Below are 17134 nucleotides of genomic sequence, written 5' to 3'. Positions count from 1 at the left end.
TAGTAAAGTCAGTCCACTTGGTAGCCGTTATGGCAATACTTGAACGAGGAGTGAACTATACCACAGACGTCTCAAATATGGATTTGAAATGGATGTAAAAATCTGACAATAAACAACACTTTGGTTTAAATTACAGGAAAACACTTTTCTGATTGCTCCGGCTACTTCACTTGCGAAATTCGCCTAAACTAACAGAGCAAAATGCACACATCAGTAAGAATCACATAGGCCAGGAGCTTTCTGATAATGTCTTAACCAACAAGGTTATTGGTTCTTTATATTGAAAGGGTCGGACCTTTGTTTTGATCCTTTGCTTTTTTCACAAGGGTCTATTTTGCAGGCTAAGATCAGCCCTAAATCCCTTGGCAATAAAAGACACTAGATCTTCCTCTAGGATTAGAACAATTTACCATTGGATGCAAAAATTACTTTACATTACATTACATAAAAAGGCAGTTTAGTAACCTGCAAGAAAAAAATCATGAAACCCCTAACGTTTAAAGACATGATGTTGGGAAAATTCTAGTGACTACATGCTGCTCCAACAAAAAAATAAATAAATAAAATAAAATAAAAAAGCTCACCAAGTTGTGATAAAGTATGTTTTCCCATTGGACGCATTAAACATTAAGTGCACATACACAGAAGTGAGATTCTGAATAAAGTGACCAGAAATGTGCACAATAATGATTAAAAGTCCACGAGCAGGACAAGATTAAATTGCTTTTTTGGACACAAACTGTGATTCGGAAAAATCTGCTAAGTCATGGCAGGTGGCTCCACCGCCAAACTCCCTTTCCCAGCTCTTCTATTTAACCAGAACTTAAACAAATGACTGAAATATAACCTCCTTTAAGAAACACACACTTTTAACAGAGCTCTATGAAATAAACATCTATGTAAATCTCCCCAGCACTCGCTGTGTAAAAACACTTCCTGCTTTGTCCAAGTGTTCAACTGTTTTCCTAAAAATTCATCATACTGTAGACATTCCAACATACCTACAGTCTGCTACGAAAGAATTGGAACGGCAAGGCCAATTCCTTCGTTTCTGCTATACACTGAAGACATTTGGGTTTGAGATGAAAAGATGAATATAAGACGATAGAGAAGTATTTCAGCTTTCGTTTCCCTTACATCTAGATGTGTTAACCCACCTATTATGTCATGGCTCCATCTGATCCATTTCCACGTTTGAGATGTTTGAAATACTGGTTAATCTCTCTATTAAAACATTTTGACTTTCCTCATTTATGAACTTATATGCAAATATTTCTTCTGATGGCTCGTCTCGGACAAAATACTTGGAACACGTGACAGAGTTGTTGCCCAGGTGTGCCCTGATTGTTTAAACAATTAATACCTCCGAATGTCTACTCGTGGTTTGAGCCCTGGGTTTCGACTGTGAAGGCTGCATTTGTTGTTAAAAAGGATAAACCAACCAGAAGTCGAGACCAGAGAGCTGTCTACGGGAGAAGACATGGAACAGGTCGGCCAAGGAAAACAACCGCAGGTGATGCCAAACATTGTGAGAGCTGTGAAGAAAAACTTAAAAACAAGAGTCAGTGCCATCACCAACAACCTCCACAGGGCAGGGGTGAAGGTATCACAATCCAATTTACAGAGAAATGCCCTGAGAAGTGGACTGTAGTAGGTATATTAGGTTCAGGTTAGTGTGAACCTCTACAGCAGGAAATATATCCAGAGAGAAAGCCTAGGATGAGTGGCAATCCGTGGACATGAGGATTCAACCACAGATTCTGCATCCCCAAAACCTTTCATGATGCTCTGTAACCCTACCCCAAACACTTCAAACTACTTATACTTGTAACATGGCCATTATAATCCCACCAAGAACCAAGAGAAACCTGTAGCAGGACTGTATGACATGCATAAACACACATTATATAGGTTATTTCAAAAATGCACATCACACACTCTGTCTGTGTGTGTGTCCCCACAGCATTGCATTGTGCTGACGGGTGAATTATGAGCTGAAACTCCACGGGCGCGCGCTTTAGCAACAGGTGCGCGCACCGCAACAAATAAATAAATAAATAAAAACTCCTCGCGACCCGGTTTCTATTGCAACTAGTGTTATCCATGCAAGCTGAATATTATCACGAACATTTCGTGTCTAGTAAGAGACATCATGTAAAGCCGAGGAAACACTGGTATTTTTTGTGACAAAAGTCATATGCGTGAAATTCCAAAAGGTTTTCTCTGGATAGTTGGAGAGAACTGGATCATTTAACAATTCATTATCAAAACAGCTGTCTCACACAGGCTTACGTGTTTATTTTATTATCATTGTTATTATTATTATTATTGTTGTTATTTTAATCGCCGGAGAAGTACTTACACGCTCTTCAGACGGGTCGGGTCAGCTCAGCTCATCTGTGCCAGTAGAGCCATGCGGCATTTGCGCATGCGCATGAAACCTCGCTTAGAGGCGGAGAAAAAGCCCTTTTAGGCTGTGTTAAATATACACGAGTGTATGAGAGGGAGGTGATAAAAATACCTCTATGTGGCTGTGGGTTTGCGGCTTTTCAATCCGGAGAGGTCAGGGTTGCGGGGAAATAAGAGCAGCAAACACTACCAAACATTTTATGAGCTGGTTTGATGAGTTCACGGTTTATTTACTCACCAGATCATCAACTGATGTGGTGACAGATGGACCTGCAGACACAGGCATGTGAAACACTGCGGGTGTAAACTCACACACCACCCGGTGGTTTCCAGGAGACAAACACACTGAGAATAGGCCTAAATAAAAAAAAATATTTTAAAGTTATGTAGTCAAATTTCTTTCATAAAGACAGTTATAATGTTGTATGATGTATTTATGACTAAACTATAGGCTAATTCACACAGCTAACGCTGTTTTGGGGCTATCCTTTTTTCCAGCTGTATCTAATATATCAGAGTATATCTTTGAGATATTGTTTATTGTGTTATCTTAAAGAAGCCTATTTTATCTTATAGAGACAATAAATCGAACATTTCCCAGGTAATTCCTAAGCATATTTCTTTTATCCTTTTTTATAGCAACCAACCGTTTCACTGAAACCTACCTGAGGCGATAATGCCTGGTCACGTGACATGAAAACCGGTTTACTCGCCGTGTTGTTTTTTTGTTTTTTTGTTTTTTTTTACTTTTTTGTTGTTGTTTTTTTTTACATACAAAGTCACGTTAAAATAACATTAAACACACGTTTGTTTTAATTTAATATACTTTAAAAACATTTATGTTTATCTGAAGTGAAGTCTAACTTCAATGTTGGCGTTGTTTCCATAACAACCAGTCAGGTGCCACTGTTTACCCTGTCCAATGTTCAGGCATTCGTTTGTTTGAATAATTGTCTAGTGTTTGGACAAACCAGACTTTTATAAGTGTTATTGATTGTGAGTTTGAATGTAAATTTATTTGATGCCTAACTCTACATTGTGTGAAAATGCTCAGATCATATGAACACATGAGGCCCAAACACTCCCAACACATCTAATTCAAATAATAAGTTAATTAACATCCCTGTCTGAGTTGAAGTGGGTGTATTAGAGCAGGGAAAATATTAAAATCTGGAGGACAGAGGGTACTTCAGGACCAGGGTTGGGAACCTGTGCTCTAGGCAATGCATGTCATGCATGCACACTATTCGTGAAGTTTATGACCAAAATATTTTGAACAAATAGACATATTGTACATATCTATAGACATGTGGGCCCTGGGTTTCCTGCTATGACAAAAATACTTACTGTATATAGGGATCCATGGGATTAAACTCACTTACACATCTCATTAAACTGTATATGGGATTAAACTTTCTTACACATCTAATTTTTTTCTGGTGCATTGAAAGACAATGTATAAAACATCACACAATGGCCAGAGAGGCAACAAATACAGTACTCTGAAAATCCTTTAAACTTTTTAATTGCTTTGGGGGGAAAAAAACAATGTAACAACAGAGGCACTTTAGACATCCAGAAAGACACAGGTACTGAAATCCTATACAACCCGTAAAACCATAAACAGGGGCTGTTGTTTTTCAGAAGTGGCTGTAACAGTTCAGTGTCAAACACATCAAAAAAAAAAAAACGAACTGTACTGTTCAACTAACAATCAATTTCATCCTTAGAGTTGCTCTCTTTGACAGTTAATATGAGACCTGAAGTTGTTTACAGTTCAGTTCAGTGGAAACACTTCAGCTGAGCATGCATGACCTGAGCTTTTGATAAGACAAAACATACAAAAAATACAAATCTGCTTAATTTTCCTTTTCAGTCCTTACTGTGTACAGTAAGCAACCTTAAAGAATGCAAGCTTCAAATGCCATAAGACAAGCATTATCATTACATGGCAGCTTTGAGTAAAGTGTCAATAATTTAATTTGCATATTTAATCTGTGTGGAAATCCTGTACTACCAGATCTCAGAGTGTAATATGAAGAAATAATGGTACTGTATTGTAATGCTGACTGTAGCTATAAATCATTTCATCATCAGATAACACACCTTGGAAAAGTGTGAAAGTAAACAAACATGTTTGTTCCACAGTCCTATAAAGACATTTAGAGTGCTGGAACAAAAGAAAATTCACCAAGGACTTTTCAAGTTTCATCAAAAGTCTTATGTCCCTGCTTTGCTGCTTAAAAATCCCTGATTGTATTTAGCCAAATGTACCTTTTTATCTCCTCACATAATAACATACAACAGACTGTTGCTTCTACACCTGTACTTTAAACACCTCCTGTTTTAACTTCGTATATACCACAGTGTTGAGCGTGATTCTGATTGGTCAGAAGGTGTTGAGTACATTTCTATTTAAGCAGCTCTGAAAATAGTGCCTACTGCAGAGTTTGTATTCTAGTTACTTCTAATATGGTATTATTTCTATAGTACCAATTTACTTGGATGGCAGATGACAGGTCAAAATGTATGATGTGTTGTTCATTAATAAATTAAGAAAATATACAATTATTGACAAATTGTTGCAGTATAATAGGAATAAATCACTTTGGGACATGTCGTTATACAAAACCAATCAACTTCAGGGTGGTAACAATAACTCCACTGGACATCCGTATCACACCACCTTGTTGTTGATTACTTTCCTATAACAGCACACCCCAAGTGTGTTATTCCCTACTTGATTTCTTGGGTATGTGGGTGGAAGGAGCCCAAGTCGAATCTACTTGCCTCCATTGAAACCCTTCATTTGAATGTTTCTTCATGCCATGTCCCTCAGCTTCTATTATATTGTGTTTTAAGGTTAAGGACCAGCCAAGAAAGGGTGGGCTAAAGCTCTATAAGCAGAGATGCGCTGGGCTGGATTGAAGGCCAGACATTGCTGCATGGAGGAGAGAATAAAGAAATCATGAATCTTAGTAACTCTGTGACACAAATGAAGGTTGACACAGTTTCCAACACTTTCCAACATTTTGTCATTCATTCATTCATCTTCGATGGTCAGGGTGGTGGCAGATCTGGAGTCTTGAATGAGACATCAGTGAATCTCAGGTCACCACGCACACACATATTCGCACACTCATTCAGGGGCAATTTAGAGTCTGAAATGTTTTTTTTGGAGATAATAATTCAATAATAAATAACACAGACAATAATTCTGGCTTAAGATCGAACCGGAGACCCTGGAGCTGCAAGACAGCTATGCAACCCACTGTGCCACCATGCTGCCCCTATCATTTACCCAAGTAGTACATTATATGCATTCTTTATAAAATAGAATTGATACTAGGGGTATTAGATAGGGCTATGTGGAACACTCACATTGAGCAGGTTGTTCTCCTCTGCATTCAGGCTCGGCAGCAGCTGTGTGGTGACGTCTCGTCTAGCCCAGGCTGGATTATAGTGGATGGGACTTTCTTTAGGCCAGTCCTCTTTACCGGGCAACCCAATCACCCTTTCAATATACATGTTGGGGCACAAAGACAAGATTAAAAAGAATTTTTTTTTTATTATTATTTGTGCTAAATTTTAACCTCAATTCAATGACTGGATGAAAGTAAAATCTGTACTGACTCAAAGATCTTCTGAAGCTGCTGGACCTCAGTATATCCCTGGAACAAAGGTCTGTGCAACAAAAAAAAGGAAGAGCGCATCAATGCAAGAAGAACACGACAAGGGGCGCTGTGTCACTGTGTCACTGTGTGCACCCACTTTAGCAGGAAGAGCTCCGCAAAGATGCAGCCAGCGCTCCAGATATCCACAGAAGACATGTAGCTAGAATGGAGCAACACCTCAGGAGCCCTGTACCACAGAGTCACTACCTACACACACGTAAACACAACTATTATAGTGTGGAGGTTCACTACTGTACACTGTAATACTGTTGAAGGATACAGGATGTACGCACGCAGGGTGTCAGGGCGATACAGTTAGTGTAGATCCTCGCCAAGCCGAAGTCTGCGATCTTCACCTCCCCGCGGCTGCTCAGCAACACGTTACAGGGCTTCAGGTCACGGTGCATGACGGTGTTAGTGTGGAGGAAATCGAGGCCCTTCAGCAGCTGCCGCATCACGTCCTAACGTACAAAAAGGACAAGAGAAAAAGAGCAGGCTTGGAGATAATACATGAGGGTTGATATCAGAGCTCTCGGTCCATTCAGATTGCATACCCTTAGGATAAAACTAAGAAAAACAAATAAATTAATTAATTCTTTTAAAAAAAAACAACAACAACGACGACAACAACAACAATCCTTTTAGCTTTATAATAGCCTCCAAGCTATTTCTTTTTCTCGGAATGAGGAATGAAATGAAGGCAAACACGTGCACACACACACACACACACATGACTCTACTGACAAATAAAAGATTAACACATCACTGAAGGAGGTTCTCTCACCTTTATTTTGTCTGTGCCCAGACCGTCCTCAGGAGCGGTACTGAGGAAAGAGGACAGATCCTGATCGATGTACTCAAACACCAGCGTCAGGTCCAAGCCTGGTTTCCTCAGACCAGCTGACACGTCCAACAACCTTCAGAAAGATAATGTCTCATAGGAGTTTTATCAGCTACAGTAAATGCTACAGTTATACGTATACAACTGCTATTCGGATTATTACACAATTCACATTTTCAACATCAACTACATCATGTGAATTTCCTGGAGATCCTTTCCAGAGAAAGAAGAAAATTAAAGTTCTTGCATTTTTTAAAAATGTTTATTTTCAGTTACATTGTGATATTTATTGGTGAGGTGACTCGGAAAATACAACCCTGTTACGCAAAAATACAAAATAATAATGAATTAATCAATTATGAATTCAATTTGAAGTAAATTATTGGAATATCCTTAATGTTGTCATAAACCGTGCATGGATGGGTGGCTGATTTAGCACTGATCGGATGAAAGACAGTTGACAACAAAGTTATGTCAGAAATTCTGACTAAACCTCCAATAAGAGGAACGGCGTAGAATGATGTCCAATCTAACACTAAGTACAGCTTATTGGCACTGGCAAAACGTAAATAAAACTTGCTTATAGACAGAAAAATATCCTTATTACCTCAAGCTCACTTTGAAAGATGTTTATACAAATCCAAACCAGACTACTTGGATTGATGATGTAAGTGGAACATAGTTAATGTCTTCAATCACAGGTCTATCGTTAGGGGATCTTCATCGTTTAATGTGACACGGAGAACATTTAATTGCACAGAAATAGAAAATAGAAGAGTTCATTGAAATTAACTGAATAAAAAAACCTGCTGAAATCGCACAACATAAAACTGGCTCAGGAGCAAAACGCAGCCAAAGTTTGTAAAAATGAGGTTGTTGCCTATGCAAGCCCTAAGAGGCCATGAAGTATTATTATTTTTTTCCTTTCTTGTTTTCTCATGATCTTGACTTAATTTTCTCATGATATTGACATAAGAAAAGTTGTTTTCTAGTGATCTCGACATATCTAGTGATCTCGACATAAGAAAAGTTGTTTTCTAGTGATCTCGACATAAAAGTTGTCTTCTAGTGATCTCGACATAAGAAAAGATGTTTTCTAGTGATCTCGACATATCTAGTGATCTCGACATAAGAAAAGTTGTTTTCTAGTGATCTCGACATAAGAAAAGTTGTTTTCTAGTGATCTCGACATATCTAGTGATCTCGACATAAGAAAAGTTGTTTTCTAGTGATCTCGACATAAGAAAAGTTGTTTTCTAGTGATCTCGACATATCTAGTGATCTCGACATAAGAAAAGTTGTTTTCTAGTGCTCTCAACATAAGAAAAGTTGTTTTCTAGTGATCTCGACATAACAAAAGTTGATTTCTAGTGATCTCGACATAACAAAAGTTGATTTCTAGTGATCTCAATATAACAAAAGTTGATTAAGATAGAGGGGTGTGCCCTTCTCAAGCGTCAGACACTAATGTGGAAGTCGTCACTCACTGACAGACATAGAGCTGTTTCAGCTTGAGTGAGTCCCTGATCAAACTAAAAACGGATTCCTTCATCCGTGATGCTGCGGGACTGCGCTAGGGTTTTGCTGCCTGTATGCTTTGCAGTTGCTCAGAGTCACCCCTTCAGGGCAATTTGGTAAATATAGCAGGGATTACATAGATTTTTTAGCGTTGTTGGTTGATGAAGTGTTAATTACACCGTTAAGGGGGAAATTGAGCATGAATGTGTCTGCAGAAAAAAAAAGGTGGCTCTCCTATTCATTTATACACAAGCTCGACATTGTCTCAAGGTCTTTCAGGATTTCCAGAACAATAAAAACAACATGCTGTTATGTCGAGTACACATCATGAATTAAGTCGCGATCATGGGAAAACTTTGTTTTGTCGATATCGCGAGGAAGCAACTATTTTATTATGTCAAGAAAACAAGAAAGAAAGAAAAAATAATGCATGGCCTCTTAGGGCTTCCATAGTTGCCTGAGATGATAAGTTAAGACTTTTTTTTAATGGAAAAGATTTCCAAGGATAAAATGGCATCCACCCAAAACATTATTATACTTGTAGTGCATTATTAACCCCAATCTGGCAACCATGTACATACAGACTTGACACCGTGCGCGCTCTTGTGGTCATTAATTGTAAATTAAAAGATTTTCTTAACTAGAAATTTCTATACTTACTTCACTACATTTGGGTGGTTGAAATAGCCTATTTTTCGCAACAGCGCCACCTCGCGGATCATGAACTGAGGGATGCCTGCGTCCGGGTCTGCGCCGATGTTGAGCCTCTTGACCGCTACGAGGCGCTGTTTCTCACCGGTTTCTCTCGCTTTGTACACTTTTCCGTAGGCACCCTCGCCAATTTCCGCTAATATTTCATAATTAGAATTCTCCCAAACGGGATTATCCATATTTCTGAAAAATGATATGAAAAGACACTGCAAGAAGGAAGGAAGGAAGGAAGGAAAGAAAGAATGTAGTAGAAGGTATTGAAAACGGGGGAAATGACTTCTCATAACGAGCATGCTAACCCTTTAAACTTTAAAGGATAGCTAATGGTCACGTGACTCACGGGCTGTTGCTAGGGCTACGTCCAGAATAGCACACGAGTGTACTACCGTACTCTGTAGTGCGCCTCCATTATGTATTCATGTAATTCTGACATAAGTACTATGTAGTACAATAGTAGTAGTGCGCGATTTGGATTCATGTGAATTAGCCTCGCCAGTTAATTATATTTTATCCTAATAAAAAAATATATATAAAAAACTAACCAAACTTATTAAAGTTAACAATTTAGCAAGGGTGGAATTTAAATACCGAAATCTAGCCAGAGGATTTACTAGCTTTGTCTCATACTAAAAATTATAAACACAGTCTAACATTACTAAAAACAAAAACCTGGATTAAATCAAACGAGGCGGGGGGAAGGGAGTCAATCAAGTACAAATATTACTGATTTACACAAATGTCAGCATTCAAACATCGTCTAATTTTTGATGAACATGATAACTACCAAATCCACGAGCTAAAAACACATACCTTTAGCTTAGTTTTGGTCTGAATGTTGAGAAATGTGTGCTAATAAGAAAAGACATCAACGGTGAGGCAGAAACTTTCCCATCACCGCTCCAGACATGGGTTGCCAGATTCAGGTAAATCATTACAGAAGCTGTGATTTACTGACAGAGAAAGGGAGCTGGGCTGAGACGGATCAGAAGCAAACAATCGGGCAACCAAGACAGCCTTTTCATATCTAGCTATCTATCTACACATATGTATTTATTATGTCGTGGGAAAATCAACCTTTTTAGCCTAAGTCAAAAACTTCAGAGAGTTGAGTAGATGTCAAAAAGTAAATAAACTTTATTGAAAACCAATAAAATGTGACAATCTGCAGATAGTCCGAATTATGCAAGCATACACAGCATTTTATATACCTTTCTCCACAGCGTAGTCTTTGTAGGTGGGGTTTTGCCTTTCCTCATTAAAACAGACCACTCTTTTTTGCCACAATTAATTATTCATGTCTGTGTGTTATCTTAAATTTGTGGAGCATGCGCAGTTAGTTGTTTTTCTTGAAAAGGTTTCACAAGGACAAGGTTTCACACAGGTTTGTGTCTCCTGACCCTGACTCCCTTCTTAGGCCTGAATGAGCATCTGTCTGTCTCTATCGGTTGTCCCCGCAGATATCTACCTCCTTTCCAGAGGCCCTATCCTAACTCCCTAATTGGTATCTGGCTTCAGGGTTATTTACTTGCACACGCGAATATCTACTGCCAATTTATTGCTGTGCAGAAAGGTGCCAGCTAATACAGAAGAACAATTATTGTACACTAAAACACATAGTTCATTCAACTCAGTACACATTCAGAATATCACTTGATCAAACATTGTTCTATGTGTTCTATGGATTTAGATTATGCTTCTAACTATTGATTATACATATAGATTCTGCTTTTTAACCAATATTGATTATTCGATTATGCTTCAGTAATAATTCTAAATGTTGGTTATGCATATTGAATACACTTCATTGATATTTTCTATATATCCCCCCCCCCCCGGGACTTACTAAGTCCGACCTAGCATGAGAGAGTAATCTCACAATCCAGTACACTAACTAGTGATCAATGTTTGATCACGTCAGCCATCTACCAATGACCAAATCCTGAAACCACTCTCTCTGGAGACCAGAAACAAAAATCTCCTCTCCCATTGGCTAGAATGGAGTAAAATATTCTGTCTCCCTTTCCCTAACCACAAAAATCAAGACAGTGTTTGTAAGCGTGAGCATGCATTTGGTTCAGCACTTGCCCGTGGTTGTCACGGTTATGTAGAGTACAAAGTTGATTAAGCACATATAGTTTATACAAGTATAGACTAATAAACATGAATACAAAACAGTTTTCTCAGTTTGATTACAATGATAAATCAGACAGTGATCACTCTGTCTCTTAATCACACTTGAGTATATTGTAATAGAAAATGTAAAAATTCAAAAATAGAAAAATGGAAAAGGCAAAAAATTTTTAAAAATGGAGCAGCACACCCTTGTTCAGGGGACGTCTTAGCAGTGTCTGTCTTCGACCTAGATACTTTGCGTATCGCAGGGGGCCGCCCTTGGGGAGAGGTCAAGCCAGTACTTACACCCAGAGCATGGCTCATCAAACTTCTTCTTCGTCCTCACAGGAGGAACTGGAATCTGTTCCATCCTGTTGCAGCTGATCAGACATCCACTCTGGCTTAGAGGGCATAAGATCAAAATGTCTTTTTGAATGTTCATTGCCCTTACACGGATCATAGTCCACAATTGTCCCAGTCACGAGCGACATTTGCTTAACAGTGGCTTTGACCGGAAAGGATTTCAGTATAGGCACCACACAACAAAACAGTAGTCCAACAACCAGTATAACAATCCCTAGAATTATTCCCAGCTTTGTAAGCCATGACCCCCATTGTCCAAACATAGACTCAATCCAATCCCAAGCATGTGCATCTTTACCTGCATTCTCAGCAACCTCCTGTCTTAAGTTCTTCAGTTTATTCATTGCTTCAGTGAAAGTTCTCTCAGGTGCAGTGTTGTTAGGAATAAATGTGCAACACTGGTCCCCAAATATTACCCCCTTTTTCTGCTAGGAGAAAATGCCTGTCTATTCTGCCATGTCATTTTACTTGTGGCATCCAACTGCTCGCCTAATGCCGACAATGCATCGATAGTGTAATTAATGAACCTCTGCTGATTATAGTAAATATACTTAATCCACTCGCATTTTTATTGGGTGATATCCAAACTAATATGGACTCAAAGCCTGACTTAACTTCATCCCTGGCCTTGTATTTGGTTGGTATGCCCCTTGGCTGCCTGATTGAGTCTATATACACCTTGGGATCTGCCTGATACCCCCTTTTTGGCCGACGACTGCCCTTTTTGTTCTCCTGAACTACCCGAGGTGCATCCCAGCTTGCCATGGAGATTTCCTGAAGCATACGGACTCTAGTACATATTCCCATCCATTCTTTGGGCAGAGTGGCTCTTAACCGTCGGCCCCCACAAAGCCAAAAGAAATCAGCTATAGCTATTGTTTGTTCTGCATGTGGGAAAATCAAAGGGAATGTCAAGGTTCGGTTAGTGCATTTTGATGGCGTTATTACCCTTATATTTTTTCTACTGTCGCTGTGGCATGAAATACGGTTTTCTTGAGGACATCTGTTTGCCAAAAGGAATTTTCATCTAGATGCCACATTACAGTGCGATTACCTTGAAATTTACCCAGATCATGGATTCCTTGCGACCTATTAAAACACTCGTATTCTAATGCATAGTCAATCTTATATTGTACAGGAGTTTCCCTCCTTCTTAGGTCTACTCACACGTCTAAGCGTTGACACCCTAGTCCCCATTGCGATGAATTATAATATATTCTGTTATCTGGATTACCTAGGAAAGCTAAGTACTCGGCAGGGCAGTATGGTCTGATCTTTGGCTACAAGTAACAGAAATCCTTATTAAATTCGGCACATTGTCTGTAATCATAAGGATTAGGTACCACCATAAGTTTTTTTAACAGTGATGGTGAACATATTAGACAATTACTCATTTGTGACTCCTTTGCTGTATATGTTTCCCATTTATACCACTCATTTCCTTGAGCTGTTTCTAGTAACCTCTCCTTGGTTGCTGCTCTAGCACCCCTTGTTTTAATTTTTTTCGTTGTCTTTTGTGGGGGTCGTCCAGTATAAGCTGATTCAATATAGCCCTGATGCTGGTATTTTAAGAGTACATAAGCCGTATGTTTTACCTTCCTGAATCTCTCATTCAGCTCTAGTTCAGTACTGTTCTGGACATTAGTCAAGGGCTGAATAGTCAATTGTGGAAAGGTTGTCTTGGAAAGGATGTCTGCCTGGGCCTGGGTTAGTGGGGAAATTCCCAAAAGGTACACTAGCACCGTGTTCAGCACCTGGAACTTCCTCTCTCTCCAGCTCGTGGCTTGGGAATGGCTCATCCCCCTCTCCTGGCTGGACGGGCAATGCGTTACCTTTTTCTCCTTCAGCAGGTGTATCAGGCTCATCAGAGCTGCCCTCAGCAACAGGATCCCTTCCTTCCTCTGGCTCTGTTGGTGTGACCACTGACTGAACTTCTTCTCTACCATCACCTGAGCCAGCCATTGATTCTCTCTTACCTTCATTTAGGCCCACTCTCACGTCTTGTCTTGTCCTTTCTTCTGAGATGTCAGCCCCTGGATTGTCCCCTTGGATTACCTGGTCCTCCTTTCTCCTAGGTCTCAAACTAGGTGCTCTAGTGCAGTGATTTAGATTATACCAGGTGGTGCTTCCTTCTACCTGTATTGCTGTTGGAGTTGCTCTTACCACTTTGTATGGCCCCTCTCTTCTTGGCTCATTCCACTTCCTCCTGAACACTCTTAGGTACACCTGTTCTCCAGGAGTCACTGGACAAGGAACCACAGTTTCTTCTCTTGGGCCTCTACTTTGTTCCTGTGAATAGATAGCTGTATGTGTAGCAGTTAGTTGTTGCATATAAGCTTTCAATTCCATTTGCAATTGCTCCAGTGGTAGTCCTTCATAAGGACCTCTCAAATATGGTACAGGCATGGGTCGGCCCGTAAGCATTTCATGCGGTGTTAGATGCATAATTCTGTTAGTCTGCATGTGATACTTCATCAGTGCAAGAGGTAATCTACCCAATTAAGTTTACTGTCAGCACAGATCTTGTTAAGTTTAGCTTTAAGAGTACCGTTCACCCTTTCCACCATTCCCTGCGACTGAGGGTGATAAACACCTCCCAATCTCTGCTTTATTCTCAGTTGTCACTGAGAATTTTCACTGTTGTCACTGTTTTTTGAACAAAAGCTGAGCCGTTGTCAGAGCTAATCTGCGACGGTATGCCAAATCTGGGAATTACTTCTCTGGTCAAAAATTTTATCACTGTCCCTGCACCATGGTCTGCAGATGGGGTTGCCTCCACCCATCTGCTAAATCTGTCTATTATCACCAGCATGTACCTTTTACCTTTTACGCTTTTTACCATATCTACGTAGTCAATCACTAGGTGTTTGAATGGCCCTTCTGGTACCGGTATGTGCCCTATTGGTGCTGATGTTCCTTTTCTGACATTATTTTTAGCACAAATTTCACATTCAGACAAAAAATTGTCCACCATTGCCTGTAAGTATGGAGACCAGTATCCCTGCTGTTTTATCTTCCTCATGATTTCTCCCTTTGGGCAATGATCAAACCCATGTGCATCTGAAATAAGAACAATGAGAAGTGCGGTGGGTGCAAACATGTGTCCTTCATGTGAGTGTCAAACACCATGTGTGTCTCTAGTAATGCCTCTCTGTTGCCATACTGAATGTTCATATGCATTTGCCCGATGTTGTATGCGGACAATATCTTCTATAGTAGGCTGAGGTTGAATAAGTACCATTGGGGCCATTACTGCTACTTGGCAGCCTGAGGCCTTCTTTGCCTCCATCTCTGCAGCATTGTTACCTCTTATAACAAAGTCATTGCCCTTTTTATATGCCTGGCATTTAATAATTGCTAAGTGCTTTGGATGCATCATAGCAGTGATCAATTGACCTATCTGTTCAGCATGATAGGATGGGGGTTCCATCACTTTTTATAAAACCTCTCTGTTTCCACACCACTCCAAACAGATGACATACACCATAAGCATTTGCAGAGTCAGTGTATATATTAGCCGTTTGTCCCTCAGCCAATTGACATGCAGTAGTAAGAGCTTTTAGCTCAGCCAGTTGAGCGGAGCAGGGTTGATTACAATGCTGTGTGATCACTGGCACAAAATCCTCCTTTTGTTTTTTCACGACTGCGTACCCTGCATGCATGCCTGTGTGATCTCTAAAGCAAGAACCATCAACAAAATAAGAAACATCGGCTTCGGGTATAGGTGAAGACTCTAAGTCAGGTCTGAGACGAGTAAAGGCTAATGACTCTGCTACACAGTCATGAGGTTTCCCTTCATATACCAAAGGAATTATGTCAGCTGGATTTGCTGTAGTGCAACGCTTAATAGTAATGTCAGGGTAAGTCAACAGAGTGGAGTATGCTAAGCACCAAGCCTGAGTCAAAACAAATCTCCCTTGGTCTAACAGCTCTGCCAGCTTGTGATGGGTGTAAATGGTCACTGGGTAACCCATGGTCAGAGTGGATGCTTTTTCATAAGCATAGTATAAGGTAGCGAGTCCCTGTTGGTAACATGGGGGATAACCTTGAGCTACACTGTCTAGCCTGGTGCTGTAATATGCAATGGGCTGTTTTCTCCTACCACTACATGGGAGTGGTCTGTAGCTCATCCCTGAGCCCTGTCGGCTACATATAGATGAAACGGTATGGTGTAGTCTGGGAAAGTTAGTGCGGGTGCAACCTGAAGTTCCCTTTTAATGATTCAAAGGCTATTAGAGCATCAGTGTTCCATTGTAATGGAGCACGCAAATTTTGATGCTCAGCTTGTTTCATGAGTGCCCTTAACGGACCTGTTTTTATCACATAGTCAGCTATCCAGTCTGAGCTAAACCCAGTCATGCCCAAAAAAGTCATCATTTGTCCTACAGTCTGTGGCAATGGTGCTTTACTTATGCCCTCAAGCTGTGTTGGAGATACAGCCTTAGTCCTGTAGCAAAGTGTCATTTCTTCAGTGTTGTCACATTAAAAGAGATATTTACAAAAATGTGAGGGGTGTACTCACTTTTGCGAGATACTGTATATATACACACACGTATACATATACAGGCAGTGGTGGCTTAGCAGTTAAGGCACTGGGTTATTGATTGGAAGGTCGGGGATTCAAGCCCCAGCACTGCCAAGCTGCCACTGTTGGGCCCTTGACCAAGACCCTCTCTGCTCCAGGAGCACCGCATCATGTCTGATCCTGTGCTCTGACCCCAGCTTCCTGACAGGCTGGGATATGTGAAGTAAACAATTTCACGTTGCTCTACTGTATATGTGACCAATAAAGACTCATTATCATATATATTTGGAGCAAAAGTTGATCTGAGGAAAGTTTTGAATTTCCCACATTTTCTTCTCAATTTAGTGACCTGCCAATTCCCATCCATTCCCATCCAATTCCCATCTCTCCCCTATTACAAGATAGCTACCAGCCTAGGAGGGATAATGCTTCCTCCAAGACACAGGAAACCAGCCAATCACATCTTTTCTATATGCTGCTCATGCTACATCACAGGGAAGCGTAACACACTTGGAGAAAAGTGCTATACATGAGCTGACAGACTAGTGTCACTGTAGCTGGTGTCGCTGTGATTGGCAGAGGAGAGAGAGTATGCCATCCCTCCCACCAAGAGAGCACAGATAATTTTGCTCCACTGGCGCCCGACCACGAATGTCTGTGGCATTGTCCGCAACTTGCGATCTCCTGACAACAGGGCAAATTCTTCTCCGTTAGGCCACTCGAGAGCCCAAAGGCAGGAATTCTGAATTTGAGTCCTGCTGCAACAGATTTGTAGACACATGTCAATACAGGGGTCACATAAGAGACTTCAGGAGGTTATGCAGTATATGAGCAGCAGCATTCTGAAGATTCTTAGTACATTTGGAGTAGCCAAGTCTTGTACGAGAATTTGTATGAGCAGATTCTGAAATCAGTAATGTTTGCATTTGTAGGGATAAAGCAATAACAGCTTCTAAAATCCCTCTTTCCTCAGTCAGCTTT

The 17134-nt window shown here is 40.3% G+C and overlaps 2 protein-coding genes across 9 annotated transcripts in view; both read right to left on the bottom strand.

The window, feature by feature from the left end:
* Positions 1-2766, bottom strand: part of svilc (supervillin c) — a 40966-nt gene extending 38200 nt beyond the window's left edge. For 5 of the 7 annotated variants that reach the window (XM_017496613.3, XM_017496646.3, XM_017496637.3 and 2 more), the window contains exon 1: positions 2363-2463. The gene's annotated coding sequence lies outside the window, so the exon portion shown is untranslated. Of the gene's footprint in view, positions 1-2362; positions 2464-2647 lie in introns of those variants that run through there. The other 2 variants (XM_017496619.3, XM_017496663.3) reach the window with 2 other exon arrangements.
* Positions 2767-3918: 1152 nt separating this feature from the next.
* Positions 3919-10095, bottom strand: cdk21 (cyclin-dependent kinase 21). Of its 2 annotated transcripts, none has more exons than XM_017485162.3 (8): positions 9964-10095; positions 9103-9359; positions 6868-7000; positions 6377-6544; positions 6181-6290; positions 6043-6093; positions 5791-5923; positions 3919-5350 (listed from the first exon to the last, which is right to left on the bottom strand). In XM_017485162.3, exons 2-8 carry the CDS (start codon positions 9330-9332, stop codon positions 5273-5275), a joined length of 903 nt encoding a protein of 300 aa, XP_017340651.1. In that variant the 5' UTR covers positions 9333-9359; positions 9964-10095; the 3' UTR covers positions 3919-5272. The 2 variants fall into 2 exon arrangements, with proteins under 2 accessions (XP_017340651.1, XP_017340641.1); XM_017485152.3 differs by having other exon boundaries at positions 9103-9336.
* Positions 10096-17134: the final 7039 nt, after the last annotated feature.

The sequence above is a fragment of the Ictalurus punctatus genome, chromosome 2 (assembly GCF_001660625.3).
Source record: "Ictalurus punctatus breed USDA103 chromosome 2, Coco_2.0, whole genome shotgun sequence".
In the NCBI taxonomy this organism is placed as follows: Eukaryota; Metazoa; Chordata; class Actinopteri; order Siluriformes; family Ictaluridae; genus Ictalurus; species Ictalurus punctatus.
The sequence above is the reverse complement of the archived record's forward strand: the minus strand, read 5'-3'. Positions and strand labels throughout refer to the sequence as shown.

What these genes read in the sequence shown, in the direction of transcription:
- cdk21 (XM_017485162.3), bottom strand. Translation starts at nt 9,332, where the DNA reads ATGGATAATCCCGTTTGGGAGAATTCTAATTATGAAATATTAGCGGAA. An exon ending in TGGGCACAGACAAAATAAAG is followed by an intron (nt 6,545 to 6,867) that starts GTGAGAGAACCT and finishes TTTGTACGTTAG; the next exon opens with GACGTGATGCGGCAGCTGCT. An exon ending in GTATCGCCCTGACACCCTGC is followed by an intron (nt 6,291 to 6,376) that starts GTGCGTACATCC and finishes ACGTGTGTGTAG; the next exon opens with GTAGTGACTCTGTGGTACAG.